Source organism: Mytilus trossulus, chromosome 13 (assembly GCF_036588685.1).
Source record: "Mytilus trossulus isolate FHL-02 chromosome 13, PNRI_Mtr1.1.1.hap1, whole genome shotgun sequence".
Classification (NCBI taxonomy): domain Eukaryota; kingdom Metazoa; phylum Mollusca; class Bivalvia; order Mytilida; family Mytilidae; genus Mytilus; species Mytilus trossulus.
In genome coordinates, this window is record NC_086385.1 from 26,062,815 (window position 1) to 26,089,114 (window position 26,300).

At 31.8% G+C, this 26,300-nt stretch overlaps 1 protein-coding gene across 1 annotated transcript; it reads left to right on the forward strand.

The window, feature by feature from the left end:
• The first annotated feature begins 1,755 nt into the window (after positions 1-1,755).
• Positions 1,756-26,299, forward strand: LOC134694196 (uncharacterized). Its single transcript, XM_063555193.1, has 5 exons — positions 1,756-1,849; positions 2,365-2,628; positions 10,800-11,012; positions 18,486-18,622; positions 25,028-26,299. The coding sequence occupies exons 1-5, from the start codon at positions 1,756-1,758 to the stop codon at positions 26,297-26,299; spliced, it is 1,980 nt and encodes a 659-aa protein (XP_063411263.1).
• The last annotated feature ends 1 nt before the right edge of the window (position 26,300 follows it).

The window sequence follows — 26,300 nt, forward strand, 5'->3', positions numbered from 1 at the left end:
TAAATAAGACAGAAGAGATTTATGAGGGTTAAGGTGTTTACAGAATGGAGAGTAAAGGACTAACAATACAAAAGAATGGTAAAATAGATAATGGATTTTTTTTAATATCAAATCAATAAAGAATAGAGAATAATGTGCAACATTTATACAGAATAGATTAAGATATGGCCTTAATTTATGTATATATCATGTATATATACATCAATAATTTCTAATTGATTTTCGTCATTTGTCATTGCTCATAAGCATATACGATATTGAAAACGAGAGTTGAGCGGATTGGGACACGAATTTTGCTGTGCAACAGGCTCCTACGGATCCCTCAAAGAGTAATTTCAGGGGTTCTTAAAGTGCAAAGAGCATGACAATCTTTTTATACGGATTTAACGTCCACAAACAAGACAATAAGAGAGGCGAATGATACCAAAGAGACATTCAATCTTTAAAGTCGAAAATAAAAGGACACAGCCGTGTCTAAAAACGAGTAGGATGAATAGAAAAGCAACAATACACAAAAGTACGACATAGAATACAAAAGACTGGACTACACGAATCTCATCAAAACTGGGGTTATATCAGGTGCTTTGGAAGGGCAAGCAGATCCTGTTCTACAGGCGGCATCTGTAGTGTTGCCTATGTTAATAAACACCTGATACTAAATCTCAACTGGACGGTCTAATTGTGGGAAAGGGTGATGGGAGTGTAGTTACGTTAATATGAACATATTCGTTGTTTTTTGTGAAACGGATATTCCATAACGGTTTACCAATTCGTGATGGCGTCCCAAAAAATTACGAATGGACGATTTCCACTTTTTCACTTGGAAAACTTGATTTAATAGCTTCCCTTTGAACAGCAATCCAAAAATAAATGAATTAATGAAAAGAAATACAAGCGCAGAAATATCCTATCATCTGGGAGAAAAATACTAAGTATGTAGACGCTGCTGGAATGTTGCTACATAGTAATAGTAAGTTTGCAATTTGGAAGCTGAAATCTTCTCTTTTGTCGTTAATTTTTGTATTTATCTTACCAGCCTGTAACATTCTAGATATTAGTCCAGATATGCGAAAGTCTTAACTGTATCTGTTCATTCCTCACCTCAGTTTTATTTGGAAAGAAACTGAGTCAACATAGTCAACAAATTTACATTATTTAGTGAGAAAACATCACCTTTATATCGAAAAGTAACTTAAAGGATACTACTTAACTCTTTTTTTTTCATAAGAAGTTCCCGTATGAGATCACAAATCAAGACCAACTAAGTTGGAATGGGGAATACTTGTGTAAAGTGTAGAAAATCAAATGCTTTAAATCTATTACAAGGTGAAAGAGTTTTAGATTGTATAATACTCTAAACAATCCTTGGAATCTTCAAGTATCCTCTAGGATAGGTTGTTTCACATCTACTTAGAATAATGTGTTCACAGCAGGAAATCTGAATTGTTGATTTGATATAAGCTTTGTCTATGAACTTGAAAAACATCTCCAGACACATAAAAAATATTACTTTTCTTGCTAAGGTGATAAGTAGATTATGTTTTACATTATACAAAATAAAACATTGAAACATTGAAAATATTTGTTTTGTTTTACACAGCTATGTTTACCGCAAAGATCGATCCACATATTTGTATCGAAGGCAACAGACTTGAATTGACTTGTTCAGTATATACAGATAACATTGAAGTTCAATGGTACAAGAAAGAAAAACTGCAAAATAATGTTTTGTTATACACCAACAAAAACCCACATATGTTAACAATTGAAAAAGCAACCATTGCAGATTCTGGAAAATATTATGTTAAAGCTGGAAACGTGGAAATGGAAATTCAAGTAATTGTGAAAGGTAATTTTATACAAATAAATAAACTCTTCATAGATCATGGGTTGACATTTTGTATAAACGCCAGACGCACATGTCGTTTCCAAAAGACTTACAAGTGACGATCGAATCAAAAAAGTTAAAAAGGCCAAATAAAGAACGCTGTTGAAGAGCATTTCGGACTTAACATTCATTATAACGTAGATACATGTACACTACACGAAAAATACATATTCGAATGTGGATATACACCTATTTTGTGTCAGTTTACCTTATAAAATTTGTCTAAACATTTCCTTTAATTTATGCTTGGATGTGAGTATGACAAATTTTAACACTTTTTTATTTCCACCATTATCTAATTTACTACTTTGTTTGTCATATCATGTAAAATTGTAAAATGTAGGCAGGCATATTGTTTTCAATTTTTTCGTATTCTAATTTTGTTACTTGCTTTTTTTTTTACCGAACAAGTGAGTTGTTACGCAGCAACATTCAGCATATTTACTCTTATAGTTTCTGTTTGATTCTTTAAATAGATATGTTTAGACAACCATTGGTTGATGTAACAATTATGGAAGGTTTAGATGCAAAGTTTGAGTTTGAAACAGAGGAAACAAACGTTCCAGTCCAGTGGTTTTATAAAACCAAAGAGATAATTCACAAACCTGATAAAATACAAATACATAAACACCTAGGACGTAAACATGCACTTACTATATTAAAGGCTTGTGAGGAGGATAGTGGAAGTTACATTATTACAATAAGAGGTTGTGACCATTCTGTTGAATTAAACGTGAAAGGTAAAATATTCGAGCGTAGATATTTAAGCAATATGCTAAAATCATTATACAAAATGTCTATATTTATTAAAGTATGTTTTTTCATCTAAATGGCAATAGTAAATGAATTTCGTGGAATCAAGGGTTAACACCAATGACAACACAATCCAAGTAAAACAGAGTTTGAAAAGTTCTAGTATCTACGTTAGCCATTCTTTTTTATGAAAAGCAATACCAACTCTTTCAATTTGTCTTTTAGTTTGGAAAAACAAAGAAGGCAAGCTTTTAACTTCGTATGGAAGAAATTGATCAGTCTTTTTAAAACTAACGATCGGCTCCTGTTATACAAAATGAAGCCTAACTATTATACGAATTTAAAGAGCAACTGAAAACCCAATTTCCTCAAAAATTTACTATAACTGACTAAATGAAGACGCAATTAAGTGTCTTAATTTTAAAAGGAAAAAAAGTAAATGAGAACCCTGACGTGGATGATACATTAAATTAAAAAGAAAAAAAACTAAATTTAGATTTATGGAAATTCGTTGTTTCATGTCATTACCGAAGTGCTGGCAACTTGACTAATGATATCGTCACAGACTAGCAGTCCACCAGCAGTGATAATGACCTAGAATTCATGACATAATCGTATGAAAGGAGTAGGTCCAGTAAGACCCCTTATTTGACCCCAAAATATAGCAGTTTTACAAAATTGTTAAAATGTAAACTTTTAGTTATTTATTGAACAATGCTTTTGCTACATACATATGGGCTGTTTTTGACAATACAATGCACATATATCAGGTCCTAGCACCATCAAGTCATGCTAATTTACAAAAATCTTCACAATTTTAGTATTTTAAATAAATTTTATACTGTTTTCGTGTGAACAAAAGTGGCCGCATTCGTGTTCATCCTTAATATTAAAATGAAAGTTGTATTTTATGATAATACATAACAAATATAAGTATTGAGGATGAACACGGATGCGGCCAATTTTTTTGACGAAAACCATCTGAAAAGAGACATTTTTCGGCATGTTTGGTAGATTTGTCATATTTGAGCTTGATCCGGGTCGTTTTTAATGACAAAATCAGTTAAAATCATCTTTCAAATAAAGTAATTGATTCAAGTGAAAAAGGCACTTAAGTGTTTAAAAATGGTCAAAATTTGGTTTTAAATATGTTACTATCGTATTTTCACGCCAATCCCGATGTTCTAAAATTTTAGATTATGATACTCTACCAGTAATTACTTTATGCGTTCAATGTGTTATAGTAACAATATGGTACAACGAACTCTTCAAATGCTTAGAGATTACTGACTTAAATTTTTTTAACGTTAGGTTGCTAAACATGCCTTTGTGTAAAATGGTATCTAAAACTAATCGGCGACAAAAGCAAATGGAAATTCGATTAGAATACAAATTGAAAAAGCGTTATTGGTACCGTTTATGTTATTAAATATTCATGGGGAGTTGAAACCTTACGGTTTTGATTGTTTTTTTTTTACATTTAATAACAGTTAATCTCTATTGTGGTGTTAGGAATAGAAACGGTATTTGAAAGGCCATATAATTTGTATCAAGTAAGGACAGAATTGTTGATTATTAAAGAGTCGAAATAGGATGAACGAATCATATAAAACCGAAGGCAAATATAATACAAGCCTAAAGGAAAATAATACAGTGAAACTTGAAAACAACGTTCAAACTTATAATTGCGTTAGATAAAAACCACAATTGTATACGTGTGCATACAAAACAAATTTTGAAGCAATACACTATTTACTTACTTTAGGTGCTACCTTACTCGTGATCCACAGTGTATTTATTTTGGTTTTAAATTTTGGTTGTTATCGTTATACCGCGAGTGATATCAACAACGTTTCATATCTAAAGCTTTAAGATATGCATATTTTAACTTGTTGAAATTGGCTGCAAGGTCAAATTAGAACAAGATATGTTATTTCATCAGCCATTATGGTTTTGTTTCGATTAAAGAAAATCTCAATCTTAAAGCAATGACAGAAAATTATTATATCAAGGATATACTAAATCAAAAGAAACTTCTAGACTGGTCATATTCTCAGGGAAAAATTGTTCACCAACAGTGGTAGTGGTTATTAACACGTGCGTTTCATTTCACATAAGACACGCCTCATCTGCTGAATAATACAAATGAAGAGTTTAACCGCTGAAAACAACAAAGGAGTAGGTCCGGAAAGGGCCGATTTGGGCCTCAAATTTCAGGTTTGACAAAAGATTTTGGACATTTTTCAAACACTTAAGTGTCTATAACAGTTCAGTCAATTAGTTAATGGGAAATATTGCAATTGATTTAGTCTTAAAACGCTACGACTCAAGCTTAAATATGGGAAATCTATCAAATATGCCAAACATGTCTCTTTCAAATGTTTTTTGTCAAAAATGAAAGTGGCCGCTTCCGTGTTCATCCACAATCTTTATATATATATTATGTAATATCATCAAATACAGCTTATATTTCAATATTAAGAATGAACACAAATGCGGCCACTTTCAATTAAGACGGAAACCGTCTAAAATTTACCTAAATTGCTTAAATTGTGAAGTCAGTTCTGTACCAAAAATACTCAATTTAATCATTGAAATATGCAAACATTGTTCTTTTGTTTAATACATTTTCCGATTAGTTATCCACAAGATATTTCTAACAGGCAATGGTTTACTTTTTTTTTTTAATTATTGTCGAGAAGGTTTTCGTAAATACAATGTGTGTCATGAACTTTTTTATTTAATAAATTGTGTATTCAAATTGTGTTTGACCAAGTCATTTCTTCTGAACCTTTTTTAAATGCTTACATCCAATGCTCTTTTAAAATTTCTAATTTTTTTTATAAAGAAGAGTGCTAATATTTACGTTTTCAATTATATATAATTTGTTACTAGAATTGCCACAGACAATAAAACACATGTCCGTCTCCGACAGAAAGGCGTTCCTCAAGGCAGCAAATACAGGAACAACAAAACGATATAATATCAGAGTTATGATCGTAGGGCAGGAAAAGGCCGGCAAAACATGCTTATTGAGACGCTTGATGAATGAAGAGATAGATTAAGTTAAAAGTACCGATGGTATAAATATTGAAAGAAGGAAATGTAATATTGACATAAAAACGGGTATATGGCATTTTACTAAGTGTAAGTATTAAGTTTCCTTTTCATTAATTGAATTTAACAATTTCCTTTCAGCAGTTAATTAGAGGTTATCTTTACAACGCAACGTTTAATTTAGTGTAAATTAAAACGAACTTCCCAGTTTCGATATCAATAGATACAGTTAGTAACTTTTGTTTAATTTGATCTTAGGTACTTATATAAGAATAGGTTATATGCCACTCTAAGTCAATTATATGCAAATTTGGCATCAACAATTGTCTTTCTTAGACAAAATGATGAGTTCTACCGAAAGATACAGATGGTTGAATCATTATTAATTTTCGTTCGTATCAATTCTTGTGGATGAAGCAAAACTTCCATGTCCGGGCATATCTTAATTATGTGGTAATTACAAAGTTTGCATACAATTCTATGAAAAAAAAATTCTTGTTGAATACTTAATTTCGTGGTTTACCTGTGCCAAGAAAATCCACGAAAATTGGTATCCAACGAAAAATAATGAATCCACAATAGTTATAAATGTCTTACAGATTAAGGAGTAAGTTCAATTGATTTAACTGAAAATTTAATACAAGTGGTCTATTTTCGAATAAGTGAATGAGTACAAAAAATGGTCAGTAGAAGTTTGAAAGGCTGTTTGTGCAATTCATATTACTTACTATTACAACAAACTAGAAATTTTGCTGTCCAAAATGGACCTTAACCTGGACTAACTTTATCTGTATATGCTATAAGATTTAGCGATGTAACTCATCTTAATGGCTCTGTAAAATCCTTTATCCGTTTGTCATAGTCATATTTTTGCTAACTGTATTGCTTTCCTTCGAGTCATGCAATGATTACAAAACAATTTCAACAGATGGAAGAACGGCGGTCGTCTATGATATCGTTACGAACATTTCGTAAGACTTGAGTCATATTCATCTAGTAACTATTTTAAACATTAAAACTGTCTAAAAAAAAGTATTTGAATTGAACAACTTTAAATTGCATTAATTGATAGCAATGGCAAATATTAAGTGTTTCGGTATTCAGTACTCTTTCAGTACATTTGCAAATGTGTACGCTTAAGTACCGTTCAGGTTTGATTAAGGGCATACGATACAGTTTTGATCCTATATTTACAAGTTCGTGAAAATTTGCATATAGCCTATTTTTTACCTGATTAAATCAAATATGTAAAAAAAAATATTCCTTCATATGCTACTTTTTGAGTAAAATGAGGTCGAAATTTTGTATATTTGCTCAAAATTCAGATTTGTGGCCGTTATATCTTTTTCGAAAGAAAGACATAAGTTTTATTGTTATAAAAGATAAACACAAATTGTTTCTTATTAAATAATCGGTAATTTCTGTATTTTATAAGTATCCTAAAATATATGCATTTTTTATTCAGAAATAACTCATATTTATCAAATGTTCATGAATTGAGGAAAATACGTAATTTTTCGCTGCATGTTTATCAAAATTAAAAAAAAACTTCTATTTACAGTTTTATAAAATTTGGGTCACATAGTCTCCCTGCAAAATGAAACAAATTGCTGTTTTGAAAAATAGGGGTCCATGAACTCGTTTTCAAATTAAATCAGTTTGAATGATAAAAATCAGTCGAAAAATGCATCTTTTCCCGATATGTCACAGTTTGACGTCGCGAAAATAACATTTTACGTTAGCAACGTCATTACCTCCCCTGTAACTGTATCGTATGCCCTTAAGTAAGTGAGACAACGACACAATACCACTTGTTAATAGAATACATAACTTCCATTTACCAATACGATGACACGTCATCAGAAAAACGAAAGTAGGATTACAATATCAAGGATTGTATTTAAATGTTTGAATGAACTGTAATCCGTAAATTAAAGTTGATAAATGCCAACCAACAAAATCGTCATGCTTGCTGATACATTTGCGGTGGGGAAAAAGTTGTGATAATAAAAAGTTATACTATGAATATCTAAAAAAAAAAATTAAATAATTTTGACATGAATTATTGTTCGTTTAAATACTTTCGGTAATATTTATACAATATGGTAAATAGTGTTATCTAATTAATGATGCATATATACATTGCGCAGTTTCCTATGTAAATCTGAAAAATAATACAATGCTCTATAGAAGATCAAGTATGATTAAACAAGTATTGATTGTTAAAAGTGAAACTATCATCATCAAAGGAGTGTCACGTGCGTGTGATTTGGTGTCCATTAGCTGAACAAACTCCATTTTATTATGTTTTTCGCCAAGTAACATAAGGTCACACCAATTTGATCTATAGTTCTTTGGATTTGCCTGCTCCTGTTTTTGAGAAATCATGTTTTCAATAAACAAAAAAACTACCGCTTCTCTATTTTTTTGGTCAGCATGCCTTTCCAAAATAGTCTTGCCTTGAATTTTTTTTTCTCACTGAAGCTTTCTTTTTGCATATAATCAAATCTGGGTTCAAACGTACGTGTGATCAATCAATAAAAAGTGAAAGGGAATATAAAAATCTAAATATCAAGCCATCAGTTGTTGTGGTTTCGGCTCAATGCCGAGGACAGGCAATCATTGAACAAACTGGGGCTGAGGCTTGTCTGGCAAAACAGCCGTTGGGCGTCAGAGTAATTTCGGACTACATCTATTAATGTTGGCACTGACCTGGATATTTCGGTGTTGGGGAAGTTAAACTGAAAATTTGTGAATTTTGAAAAAGATAGGAGAACACCCTCCGATCAAAACAAAAATTTAAAAGAAATACAAATAGGTCCCCCTAAAAATATGTTTGCAGTGTCAATGAAAAAAAAAACAATAGAACTTCCTATAAAAACCTAAACCAAAATATTGTGAACAGTGCAAGGAGAAATTGACAGGCCCAGAGAAACTGTTGTGTGACCTTATTGACCTAGTACTATAGAGTGTGGATGGTCTTCAGATACTTTAGAATCAGGGACAATTTTGCAGAATAAATTATAAAATGTTTTGTGGTATATAAACCACATCCATAAAAGACTGCAATTTTTAACATGTGAAATATGTCAACATCCTACTATCAAATAAAATCTATCCGAGGCGATATAATTAAAAATGTATTCCTTCCCAGGGTGCATCTTACAGTTCACAGTAGTAGCTAGTTTTGATGAGAACACATATCCTTCTGTTTGTCTTTAGATTTCCAACCACATCTCTTAATAAAACAATTAGGAGATCATGGTTGTGGTTAATTGCAAATAAGACAACTATCCACCTAAATTCAAAAGAAGTAGATGTTAGCAATTATAGGCAACCAAAAATTCTCCAACCATGAAAAAATCCAATGTTTTGTTTAGGGCCTTTCCAGAATAATTATATGGGGGAGGAAAGCACCTGTATTAAAATTTGATGGGTGGTTGGTATTTAAGAAAGATTACTTGAACATTTAAATGATAAATCCAATTTAAAATGTATGCATGGTGGGGTCAAATAAAAAGTGACTTTCCTCTCCCATACATTTATTTTTGGAACAGCCCTTGGTGGAATTTAATAAAACCTTACATATTGTCAAAAAAGGCTGTTCACCAAAAAGTTACAAACTGAAACTGTGTTAAGCGTGCTCTTTACATTTGTGAAGGTCATTGGTATTGCCATTTGTAAGTCACATTTAAGAGGGTTTTTTTTCAAATATTTGCTGCTGCAAGGTGAAAGAGTCTACAGTTGTTTGATTAGAGTCAGAATAATGTATTCAAATGGGATAACAGGCCTCATGCATCAAAACATCAGTGCTTTTCCTTCTTATTCTGTTTGATAAACCCAACATGTAACACTTTAAAAAAAAAGATATCGTTCGCTCCTCTTGCAGACCACTCTCCGGTCAAGAACTCATTTTCAAGAAATTTTTTAAAACAAAAAAAAATTCGCTCGCTCGCCCCATTTTTTTAGAGCAAATGTTCGAAGAACTATTTATCAAATTGGTGTTGCCTATATATGTTTTTCGTTTAAAATTTTCCTTCCCCTTCCCCTTAAATAAGATGAGTTTGCCCCATTGTTGTCAACAGTTATTCTCTTAGAGTCTACATTGTAATGAACTAACACTTAACATGTACTTTTAAAAAGAAGAACTTTGTTTTTAACTTACAAGGGAGAAAATTGATTATATTCTTAACAACTTTAAAGAAGGGGGCCACTTACTTTTAATAAGAAAGAAGATATAAGTCCCAGAATATAAGAAAATGTTTGGACATGTTTTGACCATATAATACCAGAAAGATGCACAGTTCTTTTGGGAAAGTTTCTTCAAAATAAAAATATGTGCCCTTTTTTACAAAGACTTGGGTTTTACAACACAACAAAAGTTTTTATCACTTGAAATAGAATCCTCATTTAAGGTGTTGTCATTACATTGAAGGGTTACTCTCTTTCAAAAGGTTGTTCCCAGCCTTTTGAATAGATTTCTTTTCAAGACCATCGTAAATAAAAAAAAGTTGAGAAGCTGAAACGAATTGAATGTACCAAATCAAATCAAAATATCAGGTTTTAAATCTGAGATTTTTCTTGCTTTTGAACATTTTTCAGTTTTCTTTCCGGACTATTTAACAAAGGAGAGGAGACGTCAAAATTATGATTCAAACAAATATATATTATTTCTTTCGCCAAATTCTTTCGCCAAAGACGATTTTTAGCCACAATTATTATTTTTTCGCGGCCAACGGAAACCCTTTATATAGAGACCAACAATTAATCTAACCGTTAGAATGAGTGGGTGTTTTAATATGTTACTTGTTCGATCTAAAATTTTTAACAAAACAAATAGTTTGTTGTAAGGAATGATGACAAAAAACAGTGATTTTTCCATCAGAAATTAGTACAAAACTGAAATCAATATTGATACGAAAAAAATCTTATTCATTCAGGGAACCTTGAAAAAACGCAGATGCTTCGGAAAAATATAATTGCATGCTTGTTTAGGCCGCAATATTTCTCGCCGGTATTTATCTTACACAATACTTATTTGTAGCCTCAGTATATTCGATGATTCATCACATTCACAATTTATCTTGTCGTTTCTTTATAGCCAGTCAAAAACCTCAAGTTTTATCAATTGATCAGAGTGAAGAATATGCAGACTGTGCATTTTGGGATTTTGCTGGGCAGAAGGAATTCTATGCAACACACCAGACCTTTCTCAGTGCGAATGCTGTGTATCTTTTGGTTGTAGATATATCTGAAGATTTTAAAAGTAAAACATATGAAAATATGATTGAAAAGGAATTCGATACCATTGGAGGTATGAGCACCCTAATGATTTATTCTTTTCAAAGAACAAAATGCAGCATATCAAAAAATTTAACTTTAATTTTCAGAAATTAACTCTGCCGTTTTGTTTTAAATTTGGTGCAGGATGAATATTGAAAGAGAGGCTAATTATCATGTAGATATGAAAGGGACAAAGAGACAAACAACAGTACACAAAACACAAAATAGAAAACTAAAGACTGTGCAACACGAACCCAATTAAAATCTGAGGGTGATCCATGGTGCACCATAATGGTAAACATAGCCTGCTCGTCGTGTCTTTCATATTAGTTCAAACTAGGTGATTATTCAAACATGTAGGTCGCATTCGAGGAGAAGGGAATGGGATTGTAAGGTTAAAAAGTGATTTGATAACCCTGCAGAATTAAACCTCTATTCTTATTTACAATTTCTTTCCTCTTTTTATCTACTTTTAAATTAACAAAAATGGAGGGCAATAAATGCACACATTAGACTGTTCTTGCGAAGTGCTTCAAATAAGTTAATAATATTAAACTAAATGTACATGTCAACATTATTACCAACAAGCATTTTATATAGTTAAAGGGATATGTGATTTGATGTAATTGCTAATGGCTAATGACATCTGCATCAGGTTTTGGTACAGACCCTAACAATGAGCATAATCATATCGTAAATTATTTTGATTAAGGACCTACTTTGACAAAAAGTGATCCAAATCAAACGGTGAAACTAACAGCCCGATTAATTCTAACCAACAAACGGGAAAAAAAACCCCGATAAAATAGCCAACTACATCGATTTAGGACATTCACCGCCTATATATATAGTGAAAATATGCGGGTGATCACAAGTGTTCCGTAAGGGTAGATATATATAGATTCCACAAGTGCAACAAGAGTATTACGATATTTCTCCACTCAATACAGTTAAATTTTAATATGGGAAGCGCGAGGCTTACCGAGCTCTTTAAATAATTAAAATGTAACTGTTGAGAGTGGCGAAATATCGTAATACACGAGTTGCAGTGGTGGAATATGTTACTCTTATGATTTTTATCCTTCCTTTTCAAAGATTTGAGAAAACTTGTGTACTTTTGATGTGACGTCATCAGGCATGGTCGCCTTTTATCATGACGTCTAAATAAAAAAATTCAGAAGAAAACAAGAAAATCTATCGTCACAATTATGTTTCAACCAATCATTTGACGAGAACAGATTTGTCACTAGTGAGGAGAAATATTTTTCTCACACCGGTCAGGAAATGTGAAAATAGCACAAACATTAGAGAAATAGTTTTATATTTCTTACACACGTCGTGTTGCTGATATACTTAAAAAAACTGGTAGTAAGTCAAATTCGGAAGGTCGCCATGGAGCACAATTGCTAATATTGGTCTCTATTTGTGAACCACATTTTTCTTAACAGTCAACTATCTCGTACTGGCGTCCGTAAAATTGAATTATTTTAACTTCAACACTTGGAACTCTTAATTTTATAGTTTCCAGGTGATCAGTTGTCTTTTTTTTAAGGAATTCATGATAGGATATACAAGCTTTTGATATATAATTTATTTTCACTCAATTTCAAAATGATCTAAAGATCTCGCAGTGAGAAGTAAGAGTTATCTTTCTGAGGTCATCTGAACATTCCCATCCTAACCCTTTTTAATGACATAATCAATATTAATTCCAATAAAAATAACTTCAAAGATCTTATATGGAATACATAAGAAATATATTCAAAAGACCAGTTAGTTAGACTCATCACAAGTTGGTTGACCGTTATGGAATAACCGTTTCACAAATGATATCGGATATGTTCGTTACGTCGTAACTACAATCCCCTTCCCTTTCATGAGTCGGACCTACCGAATTAGACTATTTACCGGATTTGTTATCACATAAGCAACGCAACGGGTGCCACATGTGGAGCAGGATCTGCTTACCCTTCCGGAGCATCTGAGATCACCCCTAATTGTTTTGGTTGGGTTCGTGTTGTTTATTCTTTAGTTTTCTATGTTGTTTCATGTGTGCTGTTGTTTGTTTGTCTTTTTCATTTTTAGCCATGACATTGTCAGTTTGTTTAAGATTTATGAGTTTGACTGTCCCTTTGGTATCTTTCGTCCCTCTTTTAGTTAACATAGTTTGTATCTTATTCTTCAGGCTCTTATCTATGATGAGTTTATGTACATCCACTGGGTGAATGCCACTGCTGGTGGAGATTTATTTCCCCGAGGGTATCACAAGCCCAGTAGTCAGCACTTTTTGTGCTCACATGAATTGTCATTGATATGGTTATATTTATACATTTACTGTTTACAAATTTTTGAAATACTTAGGCTTTTCTACCTCAGGCATAGATTACCTTAGCTGTATTTGGCAAAACTTTAAGAATTTTGGGTCTCAATGCTCTTCAATTTTGTACTTTATATGGCCTTTTTAACTTTTTTGGATTCGAGTGTCACTGGTGAGTCTTTTGTAGACGAAACGCGTGTCTGGCGTATATACTTAATTTAGTACTGGTATTTATGATGAGTTTATTTATAACCACTGGGTCCATGCCACTGCTGGTGGAGATTTATTTCTCCGAGGGTATTACAAGCCCAGTAGTCAGCACTTTTTGTGCTGACATGAATTGTCATTTATATGGTTATATTTATAAATTTACTGTTTACAAGTTTTAGAATTTTTTGAAATACTAAGGTTTTTCTACCTCAGGCATAATTAGTTATCAAAGGTACCAGGATTATAATTTAGTACGCCAGACGCGCGTTTCGTCTACATAAGACTCATCAGTGACGCTCATATCGAAATAGTTATAAACCAAACAAATACAAAGTTGAAGAGCATTGAGGATCCAAAATTCCAAAAAGTTGTGCCAAATACGGCTAAGGTAATCTATGCCTGGGATAAGAAATCCTTAGTTTTTCGAAAAATTCAAAGTTTTGTAAACAGGAAATTTATAAAAATGACCACATAATTGATATTCATGTCAACACCGAAGTGCTGACTACTGGGCTGGTGATACCCTCGGGGACGAAACGTCCACTAGCAGAGGCATCGACCCAGTGGTGTAAATAGTTATCAAAGGTACCAGGATTATAATTTAGTACGCCAGACGCGCTGTAATGGAAAAACTTTTAGGAATTTTGGTTCTCAATCCTCTTCAATTTCGTACTTTATTTGGCCTTTTAAACTTGTTTTGATTCGAGCGTCATTGATAAGTATTTTGTAGACGAAACGCGCGTCTGGCGTATATACTAAATTTAGTCCTGGTATCTATGATGAGTTTATTTATAAACATACAAATTAATCCAAACTTGGCCACAGTCATCATTGGGGTACATGTATCTAGTTTAAAAAATGTGACTCGCCAAACCAACCAAGATGGCCGTCATGTCTAAAAATAGAACATAGGGGTAAATGCAGTTTTTGGCTTATAACTGAAAAACCAAAGCATTGGGAGCAAATCTGACGTAGTAAAATTGTTTATCAGGTCAAGATCTATCTGCCTTGAAATTTTCAGATGAATCAGAGAACCCGTTGTTGGGTTGCTGCCCATGAATTGGTAATTGTAAGGAAATTTTGCTGTTTTTGGTTATTATCTTGAATACTATTATATATAGAGATAAACTGTAAACAGCAATAATGTTCAGCAAAGTAAGATTCACAAATAAGTCAAATGACCAAAATGGTCAGTTGACCACTTTAGGAGTTATTGCCCTTTAAAATAAATTTTAAACCATTTTTCGTAAATTTTATATATCTTTTACAAAAATCTTCTCCTCTGAAACTGCTGGGCCAAAGTATTCCAAACTAGGCCACAATCATCTCTAAGGTATCTCGTTAAAAAAATGTGTGGCGTGACCCGCCAAACCAACCAAGATGGCCACCATGGCTAAAAATAGAACATAGGGGTGAAATGCAGCTTTTGGCTTATAACTCAAAAACCAAAGCATTTAGAGCAAATCTGACATGTGGTAAAATTGTTTATCAGGTCAAGATCTACCTGCCCTGAAATTTTCAGATGAATCAGAGAACCTGTTGTTGGGTTGCTGTCCACCAATTGGTAATTTTAAGAAAATTTTGCAGTTTTTGTGGTTATTATCTTGAATATTATTATGGATAGAGATAAACTGTACACAGCAATACTGTTCAGCAAAGTAAAATTTACAAATAAGTCAACATGACCAAAACGGTCAATTGACCTACTGAGGAGTTATTGTCCTTTATAGTCAATTTTAAACAATTTTCGTAAAATTTGTAAATTTTTACTACGGGTAACATTATCCACCGAAACTACTGGGCCAAGTTTAGTATAGATAGTGATAATTGTAAGCAGCAAGGATGTTCAGTAAAGTAAGATGTACAAACATATCACCATCACCAAAACACAATTTTGTTATTAATCCATCTGCTTCCTTTGTTTAATATTCACATTGACCAAGGTAAGCGACACAGGCTATGTAGAGCCTCTAGTTGGTTTGTACTTTTTATTTATTTTGGTCATGACAATTAATTTGCTTATAACATGAGGTAACAAAAATTGCACCTATTTTTAAATTCCTAATAATTATGACGTCTTGCAAGGCTATTATATTTTTTTTTACTTTGACGTCTAACAAAGCAAAAAATTAAAATATCCTCTCAAGACGTCATAATTATTTGGACTACTATTTTGACAGTTTTTTCATCAGACAATAGTTTCCATTTTGAATTTCACCTGCATTTGTCTGTTTTCCCATGGCTGGACGGAACTTTTACACTACACATGTTATCATTAATTATGATACTGTGACTTTTAAATGAATTACCTGTGGTATTTGGGAATTTGTTACTGATAATGGAAAGACGAAGCAGACGCTTAAACATGGCGAAAGATGTTGTTGTCCCAACTTTGATTTTTTCCGTAGTACAATTACATTTAAATAAACTACACAAGTTACTTAAATTTCTCTATTCTTGTAAAGAAATAATAATTCATATCGTACTTAGCATCAAATTTGTTCCGTTTTGTCCCGTCTTTTAAGATCGGGTAAAAACGAGAATCTGGCAGCCATAAAAGAATAATAGGGTTAAACGAATATCCTTTCAATGTTCTGACGGATATTACAATGCTTATTTCGTTTTCTTTATTGGAAGAATTTACTTTATATTGTGATTTAAGCAATATGCCAATATTAATTAAACAAATATTAGGGCAAGTAATTAAAAAAATATTTTTAAGAGTTACAAAACTTGACCTGATAAACTTAAAAAAAAGAAGAAAATAATTGTACAAGATTTTACGAGAGTGACGAAACTTTTCAGATGGGTTGAGTAGAGAGAGTTATTGTTCTTTGTTTCAAAACGATGTCTCTACCATGAGTGTCAGCTAAAGCTTAAGCCAATAAGACTTATTTAAGTATTTGTTTTTTGACACGAAAAACTATAATGTTGAAAGCGTTTTAATGTTAATTTCGCCATGTTGAAAACAATTATATAGAAAACTATCCATCTCAAAGATAATTTCAAAGAGGGGAAGTTCATAAAAAGTGATAAAATCAAAAACTGGACTTTATTATGGAGTTATTAATGTCTTAATTGGCACAGATATTCTCTAAAGAAAATGATGTGTGAAACCTAGATTCCTACCTTCATAAATATGCCACCTGTATCCCAGCTGTTTATTCTTTCTTATTAACGCAAACGCAAACGATATAATTGTTTGAGTTGGTGCCCAATTAGACATAATTTGATAATGGGAAAATAATACGGACACAACAGCCAAAACAATGTAAACATTCACCACATACAGACAAATCAAGCTGTCTTAAACATGTAAACAAACTTACAATTATAGTTTTGGTAAGCAGAGGTTCCATATAAAAAAAACAATGTAATATAAATACATAGGTTTGAATAAAAATAACTCTATAAAACATCATGCATTCGAATTGTACCTTTAAACCCACCAGCAACATCAACGTCCAAAGCCAAAACCCGATAACATAAGGTAATTTTTAGGATGTTTTTCGTTAATTTTTTTAGAATAAGGAACAGCCATTCTTTGACAAAAGAGAGTTGAAGGATACAAAAGGGGATACTCAAATGCATAAGTCGATTTTTTTTAAAAGGTCATGAAAATACCCAATTAAAAGACGAAGAGCATTTTGACTATTAATTTATTAGTTTATTGAATAAATGCACATTTTTACCTTTGATAACTTTTACCCATATGGGTTTAAGACATACATAAATCAAAATAATTATTTTACAATACATCATACAAAAGACAACAAAACAACAACACATTATGTACATATATGAAGACAAACACAATTACACAAACATAACATAGTTACTTAATACTGGCCTTTTAATCTGTTGATCATACGGCAATAATGTTTTACCTACTCTGAGTAGCAGCTACGTTCTCTTTAATTGTATGAGTTTGGAAATATATACAAAATAATGTGATATAAAATGCAAGGTTTGAACATCGTTTAACTTACACATCTTGGTATATATGTTGATAAGCCAAATCAAAATACATCTAAGACTTATTACAGCTCAAAAGCCTTTCTTCATCTTTTTAAAAGTATGATACTCGTTACATAACTTTTAATCTATCTTACACACAGTTGATTTTAATAAAATATAACAAGACATACTGTTGAATATTTTTTAATAAACGATTTGAAAGATTTGCCCAATACATGAATTAACAAAAGAGATGAATTAAGCTTTCCGATTGTGAACTTTCCATTTGTAAGTAGCAACACTCCAGCAGCACCTGCGTACGAAGCATATATCTCCCATTTAATACGATATTCCCGTGCTTGTAATTCCTATCATGATTTTCTTGATAGAGGGTTGCTGCTCACAATGAAACCATTAAACCAAGAAATTCAAATGGTGAATTTGAAATCATCCCTTCGAAAATTTAACGGACGCCATCATGATCACGAGGTGGTTGACCGTTACGGATAACCGTTTCACCAATGATATCGGATATGTTCCTTACGTCGTAAGTATAACCCCCTTCCAATTCATAAAATTAATGTGATCTTCCGGATAAGAATATTAACCGGATTTGTTATCACATAAGCAACACGACGGGTGCCACATGTGTAGCAGGATTTACTTACCCTCCGGGAGCTCCTGAAATAACCCCTAGTTTTTGGTGGGATACGTGTTGCTTTTTATGTATTTCGTCTATCTTTTGTAAGAACTCTTGTTTAAACATAAGGAATTAATTGATTCCATTAAAACATAAACAGTTGTGCAGCAGCTGATAAGGATTCAGTTGAAATGGGAGGCTGTTGTGCAAATGCATTTTTTTTTAATAAACTGATGTGTTAATCAGTAGTTATATTGTATCAGTATATGCTTCATTCAAGTCAATAGAAGGAAGGAGTTCAATTGAGTGTAAAATCACAAATGCAGATAGTTATGTTTCATTTCGACAGATACCACTTGTTTTTTTTTTTCTTATTTCAGAATACATTGACTTCTGGCTCGATAACATTCATTGCTATTGCACAGACGACAAGAAAACAGCAGCTCAAGAAAACTTAGATAGTGTTCTTAACCCTCCTGTTATCATAGTTGGAACTGGGATCGACAAAATACCTCAGGTATGATTTGGTCTTTTTTTCTTGTTGTTAAAGGGAGGTTTTAAAACTGGAAACCGACAAGAGGCATCTTCAAATCTGGTATAATCCCTAACAACTAGTTACCTGGGATTAAGTCTGAAATTTGATATTATAACGAATGTATGGGAAATGTTATGGTCAAAGTATTAGTATCTTGCGAGACGACTATAAGTTAATCATGTTTTGTTCCGATTAAATGTGTATATATAAAGAAAATAGTTGTGAGTTGAAGAAAATTAATAATTAAAAAAAAAGGATATGTGATGCTGCATAGTTCCTGTAGTTGTAGTTGTAACTTGAACATATTTTTATTCATTGCTCTACTCGATTTGCTTGCTATGAACACAAACATAGATAGTCTATTGTTATTACACGGATACGATGTTAGAGCTTTATTTTGAAAATTTCATGTACATTTAAGTATCAATACGCGGTCAATGCAATGTATATTATTATTCCATATTGATAATATATTAGTAGGTTTTTCTATATGAATGGGATTTTGAATAACTAAGCATATTCACCTGCGGAAAAAGGATATATACGCAAAACGTCGCGTGCTTTTACGTGTATAATTTTGGTAAAAAAACGTTTGATGTACAATTGATTTTGGTAAATTTTTTCCATTACATTAATTTCTCTCAGAATATGGAATAAAACATTTACTGTCTTTTGTTTCGGTAAATATGTGGTTTTATTGACTTTTGAAAAACTGATATTCACTTCGGCCGTTGGCCTCAGTGAATATCAGTTTTTCAAAAGTCAATAAAACCACACATTTACCTCACCAAAAGACAGTAATTGTATATTATGCCATATTGATAAAATTTTAGTAGGTTTTTCTATATGAATGGGATTTTGAATAAATAAGCATATTCACCTGCGAAAAAGGATATTCACCGCGCAAAACGTCGCGTGCTTTTACGTGCATAATTTTGAAAACGTTTGATGTACAATTGGTTTAGGTAAATAATTGCCATTACATACATTTATCTCGGAATATGGAATAAAACAATTACTGTCTTTTGTTTCGGTAAATATGTGGTTTAATTGACTTTTGAAAAACTACATATTTACCTCATCAAAAGACAGTAATTGTATATTATACCTTACATATATTATGAATAATACTATAAGTTAGGTTAATATATTTTCAAGTGACATTAATATATTTTCAAGTGACATAAATATATTTTCAAGTGACATGGAATAGTTAAGTAAATTTTCAATTCAACGGAAGGAAAAACTATCCTCAGAACTAAACTTTTCTCCCTTTGTAAGATAAAATGTTTTTCAAAGAACCCATTTTGAACTTTAAAGCCTAAACGTTAAAAGCGAGACAGACAAGACAAAATAAAGAAAAAGAAAAATGCTGAAAATGGATGTAATTTATCTTTCATTACATTTTATCATTCTCGAGCAGAACCACTTCAAAAATATTCAGGAAATATGGACATCTTATGAAAACAGATTCTACAGTAGATACCAGTGCCAGGTAACATAAAACCTATAAATAGGATTAAAAAGAAATAGAACATTGACCGAGCTATAAAATAATGTGTATGACATAGTTATCAAAGGTACCAGAATATAATTTAATACGCCAGACGCGCGTTTCGTCTACATAAGACTCATCAGTGACGCTCAGATCAAAACAGTTAAAATGCCAAACAAATACAAAGTTGAAGAGCATTGAGGACCCAAAAATTCCTAAAAGTTGTGCCAAATACGGCTAAGGTAATCTACTCCTGGGCGTCACAGGAATCTTACAAAATATGTCACGGTGCAGAACTATTAATAACCATCATCAAGAAAACAGATATTCTTAAGACAAAATTCTTACCATGAAACACTAAATTCATAATTCAACATTTATTGAATAAGGTTGAAATATATGAAATAGTAAGAAAATCAAAATTGCCAAAATAATAAAATTAGAAATGAAAAACAAATATTAATAAACTATTTAAAAAAATTAAAACAGTAATAAAAAGAGAATTCAAATAGTTGAACAAGATAAATACATTGGGTGGTCTCTGATGAAGGTTTCTTCTTAATCAACACATTTTACAGGAAAAAAACCATTGCTACATACAAAAATTATTGTAGCATATAGGATCATTTATTATCCCTTATCACAGAAAACGAATGTGCGGACGAGGCGTCAGTGTGTTTTGAACACAATTTCTTGTTTAACTGAATGAACAAAAAGTATAACTTTCTTACATGCATTGAGCTCTAAATAAATCAAAAGAAGTTGTTTCAAGTGGCTTAAGTGACCATAAATAGTCAGATCAAGTTGCAAATGATACATTTGCTAGTATGATATCAAGCTTAAAAACAAATGATAAACATATGATTCAAATGAAATTTTGCTTACACATTAGATGTTTGTTCTTTTCATTTGTCTTGTCAATTAAAAAAGTGACTTTTTGAATTAGAATGTTGATTATTAAATTAAAGATAGCTCTGTAAGGCAGACCCCATCCCCTTCTGCATTTGACACTGTTTATCTCTTCAATTTAAACGATTGCAAGACATGCTTTTATTTTTATTTTAATACAAAATAAAATATGTTTAGGGTTTTATCTCTTGATTTACGAGGCAGCTTCGATTCGTTCTAATTTTGAAGGTTTTGTCAAATTCTGAGAAGGTTTGACAAAGTTATTCAAAATCTTTCATTTACCTCAATGTTGACTGCCAAATAATATTTATAAGTATATTATGGAGGAATAGGTGGAAATTGATAACTTTACTCTACATGTACATGTCAAGTGTTTATCGAGTATGGAGAATCATCTTTAAAAGTTTCCTGAAATTCTTTAGCGGTTTTAGAAGGATATTGATATTTTGTAAACTTTAACCCTGGGCTGTATCTAAATAGTTACGGAATACAAATCAATAGAACTATACAAAGTGTTTTAGCCAATTTTTAAGTACCATTCAAATGGGCTTTGCTCATGGTTGAAGGCAGTACGGTGACCTATATATGTGGCTGGTAATTTCTGTTGCTTTGTCATTTGGTCTCTTGTGAATAGTTGTCTCATTGGCAATTATACCACATCTTCTTTTAAAAAATTAGTCCATTTTATCGATGAACAAATAATAAAAATCTCTGGAGCTGTCCTTGTATATATGGGAAGCATCTGTAAGTTAAGCAAAATTCCATGAAGATTAACACAGCTATTGATGTTTAAAAAATATGAAATTTACCCAAAATGAATTTAAATGTTGATGACACTAGAGAATAGGATTGCTATGTCTAGCTTAAAAAACTTTAGTCGCAGGCTTGACAAATAGTAATTTGTAAAACAGGATGTATTGAGAATGTCAGTTTTTTTTGGTGTTACAATTTCTAATCAACTTTTAAAATTTTCAAAACTCAAGTCACATTTCAGACATCATTGTTAACTAGATATAGTCAGATGTGGTGTGAGTGCCAATGAGACAACTCTCCATCCAAATTACAATTTAAAAAGTAAACCATTATAGGTTAAAGAACGGCCTTCAACACGGAGCCTTGGCTCACAGAGAACAACAAGCTATAAAGGGCCCCAAAATTACTAGTGTAAAACCATTCAAACGGGAAAATCAACGGTCTAATCTATATCAACAAAACAAGAAACGAGAGACACGTATATATTACATAAACAAACGACAACCACTGTACATCAGATTCCTGACTTAGGACAGGTGCAAACATTTGCAGCGGGATTAAACGTTTTAATGGATCAAAACCTTCTCCCTTTTTCTGAAACAATAGCATAACATCACAACATAGAAAAACACACGATAAAATATAAATTGGCAGACTTAACTCAATCAAAAAACGTATGATTAACGCCTGGTTTTGGCACAAGAAAATAAAATGTTTGATAACATTTTCAAACTGGCACATAATATTTAGATACGAATAGGGTCAAGAAATATCAATAATAACATTAAGATTTTTATGTGATAACGTCACAATTACGTCATAATGTGTACTGTTTTCCCACAAATGATGAAAAAGACAGTTTTCGTACAGATTTCTATCTTTATTTCTGTTGCGGAAACATCGTGAGCATCCAAGAAACAACTTAATAATTGAACAGAAGCTTTATTATAACTAATGGCAAAATATCACCAAATAAAAAGTTGTTTCTTCGGTGCGTACGTACTTTTTCAATCTAAAATATACCTAGAATTTGAGGAAAAACAAAGAAAATCAAGAAATTTTACAAATTATGCAAATTTATTCATGATTTGTTGCCATGGTAACTTGTTCAATGTCCAAAATTGTTTTGTTTTTCTGAATACCTTGTACCTTATATGCTGTACAGCAATTTAATGATTAATTTTAAATTTGCAGTAATTTTTGGACCAAATAAGGGCCTTATTGCCCCTACTCCTTTATAAACGTTCACATTGCATTGTGATTATTTAAATAAAAAAGGGGGTGGTCGAATCTTCTGTGTAAACTAAAAAGTCTGCAGACACCAGAGTAGACAGTTTGCCACTGATTATGATAAAAATCTATGTATGTGTAACAGTATTTTCAATCTATAGTAGAGTCATAGTACACAGCTTGTTATTTCTGGTCATTCCTCTACAGTATTCTGATAATTAGACAATGTCCTGCTGTGAAGACAAACAAGTGTGTTTGAATAAAAGATGTCTTAATTAGCTGTTTATTAGTTTATATGTTCTGGCAATTAAACTGAACCCAAAATCGTGCATTTGTTTATATTGTTGTAGGAAGTTTGGGAGATACCAAATTGCACAATTTATTTGTGTTAATAAACCCACATATATGAAAAGGGTGAAAACTACAGATTATGAACATAAATAGATAGGTTGAATTATCGTCTTCTTGATAACATCACAAGTGTCTAAAACTAAGGAGATGTCAGTATTTATTTTTGATGTGTTATCAAAAGTCATTAAGATATCTAATATTTGTCAAACCAAATTTTCTCTATTTTTATTTTCCCATGTGATATAATTGTCCACTGAGTGATGCTAGTCATAAATGTAATCCAATTATTTGACAATTCCACCTGATTAACATTCCACAGTTTTGCATATATGAAACAATTCCAAGATAAAAAGTAATGTAGGTTGCACTTCTATAAATGTAGACGATGAAAATTCACATAAGAACTCCATTTACAGCTAAAACTGTACCACTTTAACTACATTTTGTACATGTGTGTGTATGAAGTACATAATTATATTCTTATATTGAAAGTTGTTGATATGCTACAGTTTTATTCAGTCAAAATATGTGGGGCGTTGTCAACATTTAAGATTGTTTAATTTGTAAATTTTACATGCCCGAAACTTAAATTAGAATGCTGTACTATATGTACTTCTATGACTATCATGCATCACCCAAAAAAAGGCATGGTCTGTCGAACAACTGCATTTACAAAGTGCAACCTTTAAGATGAATTTATCAACAACATAATTGCAACTAAAGTTTATCAGATTATTCAAATTAGTTTTTTTTTATATAAACATTCCATTGAAAAACGTATCCATTGGGAAAATACTGCGAATTCATTATTATTCGTTGGATACCAGATTTTGGGGGTACGGATGCACCAAAAATCTAAATGTTCAATGTATTACAAATTATCTTTAGACTTTGTATGCAGAGATTGACAAAACCACAAAATCATATATCCACGAAAATACACTTAAGTTGATACCCAAGAAGATAAATGAATCCACAGAAGGCAGAAAATGCCCAAATGTGTCGTCAATCAGTATAATTGCTGTATCCGATTGTTATCCCCTCCCACATTAATTAGAAGTCTTTCAAGAAATGCATATACATAATTGATAAAAATTCTAGTTATATACCTTGAAATTAAGGGTTACAAAACATTTCTATTCTGGAAAATGTTAATGACTACCCGTAAAAATATATGGAAATTATTCCTCCCTTTGGAAAATACATGAAATTTTGTGTGCACCAATAGACAAGAAGTTCGTTATTTTTTGATCGAGATGGAAAATTTGTTTGGAATTTTAGAAAAAAAGGGGAAAAAATCTGGAATTTCAATGTCTTCCATAGGGAATACCCCAATAGAAAAGAGAAAATATTGTCACCAATAATTAAAGCCGACGAAAATTGACCAATTACAAATGTAGAAGATTGTTATTAAACAAATTTCAGAATCCGTAGACTAAACTAATTCTGAATTTATGTAAAATTATCCATACTGGTGTATCAAAATAATAGAACTTTTACACTGGAAGATAACTATAACGAACAAGTGAAAACATATTATTTTGATGTCGAATGTATTTTTTAAACAAATTTTGAGTGAATATAATTTTTCAAGTCATTCGTTTGTTCTGGTTTACTGGACACAATTTTTTTAATCTTTTTTCTTTTAGAACGAGAGAGAGGAAAGAAAACAAAAGTTTCTAAAATATCTGGATGACACCATGTCTACACAACCAAAGAGAAGACATTTTCGAAAACCACATTTCTTGTCAAACACATATCCATCTTATAATAAACAGGAATTTGAAGAACTGCGAAAAGATATTTTTTTTAAGGCAAAGGATCTATCAAATTGGGAGGAAAATCTCCCAGTGCGATGGGTAGTTTTGGAAAAAGAAATTTGCAGTATAAAAGTGAAAAAGGATATCCTGCATGCTGAAGCTGAAGGACAAACCCCAGCGTTGGAAAACAAAAAGGTAATGTTCCATACTGAAGCTCAATCCTTAGCTGATGAGTGTTCATTTCCTAATGTCAAACAAGAAACTTCTGAACTAGACTCTTTTCTCAAGTATGAACACGAAATTGGTAATATCGTATTTTTCAAAGAAGTAAAAGAATATATTGTATTAGACCCAAAATGGTTAGTAGACGTTTTCAGATGTTTCGTCTCAAATGATTATAACGACGATACTTTGGGTATGACAGAATGGGATGTACTAACCAAAACAGGAAAACTAGAAGATACATTGATAGAAACATTACTACGAAAAATTCCGTGTCTAATATCGACGAAGCATAAACAATATTTGGTAGAATTAATGGAAGAATTTGGCATCATTGTAAAACCAAAAAATAATTCCTCCATGAATGACATATACATGCCTTGCATGATCAAACCTAGGCAATTTCAAGAAATGTTTGGAAAGATTGATGATGAAACTGAATATTGCAAACAGTCCTCTTGGTTCTGTCTTGTGTTCGACTTTTTACCACCGTCATATTTCAATCATGTTTTAGTAAGCTTTGTTAAAAACAATCAGCTATTTTATGACAAAAAAGACAGAAGGCTTGAAATATATCGCAATGGTGGAATATTTCAGCTAAATATTAGTGGTAGCAAGATACTTGTCATTTGCCTCTCGAAAAATCTAATTGCTATGAAAGTTGTACAGTGCAATTCTAGTGAAGATGTGTGTTACAGTTACATCAAAACCCAATTGATAAATCTTGTTGATTCGATTAAATTACGATATTGTATTAATGTCAACTATGAAATAAGATTTAAATGCCAAGGTGGAAGTCTTTATGATAATGAGGGAATTGGTTATGATGAAGCAATGGAAAAAAGTGAATACCGATGTACAGATCATAACGGAATGCATTCGTGCAAAGACATATACAGATACTGGTTAAAGGTAAGATACAATTCTTCAACGTTTTAAA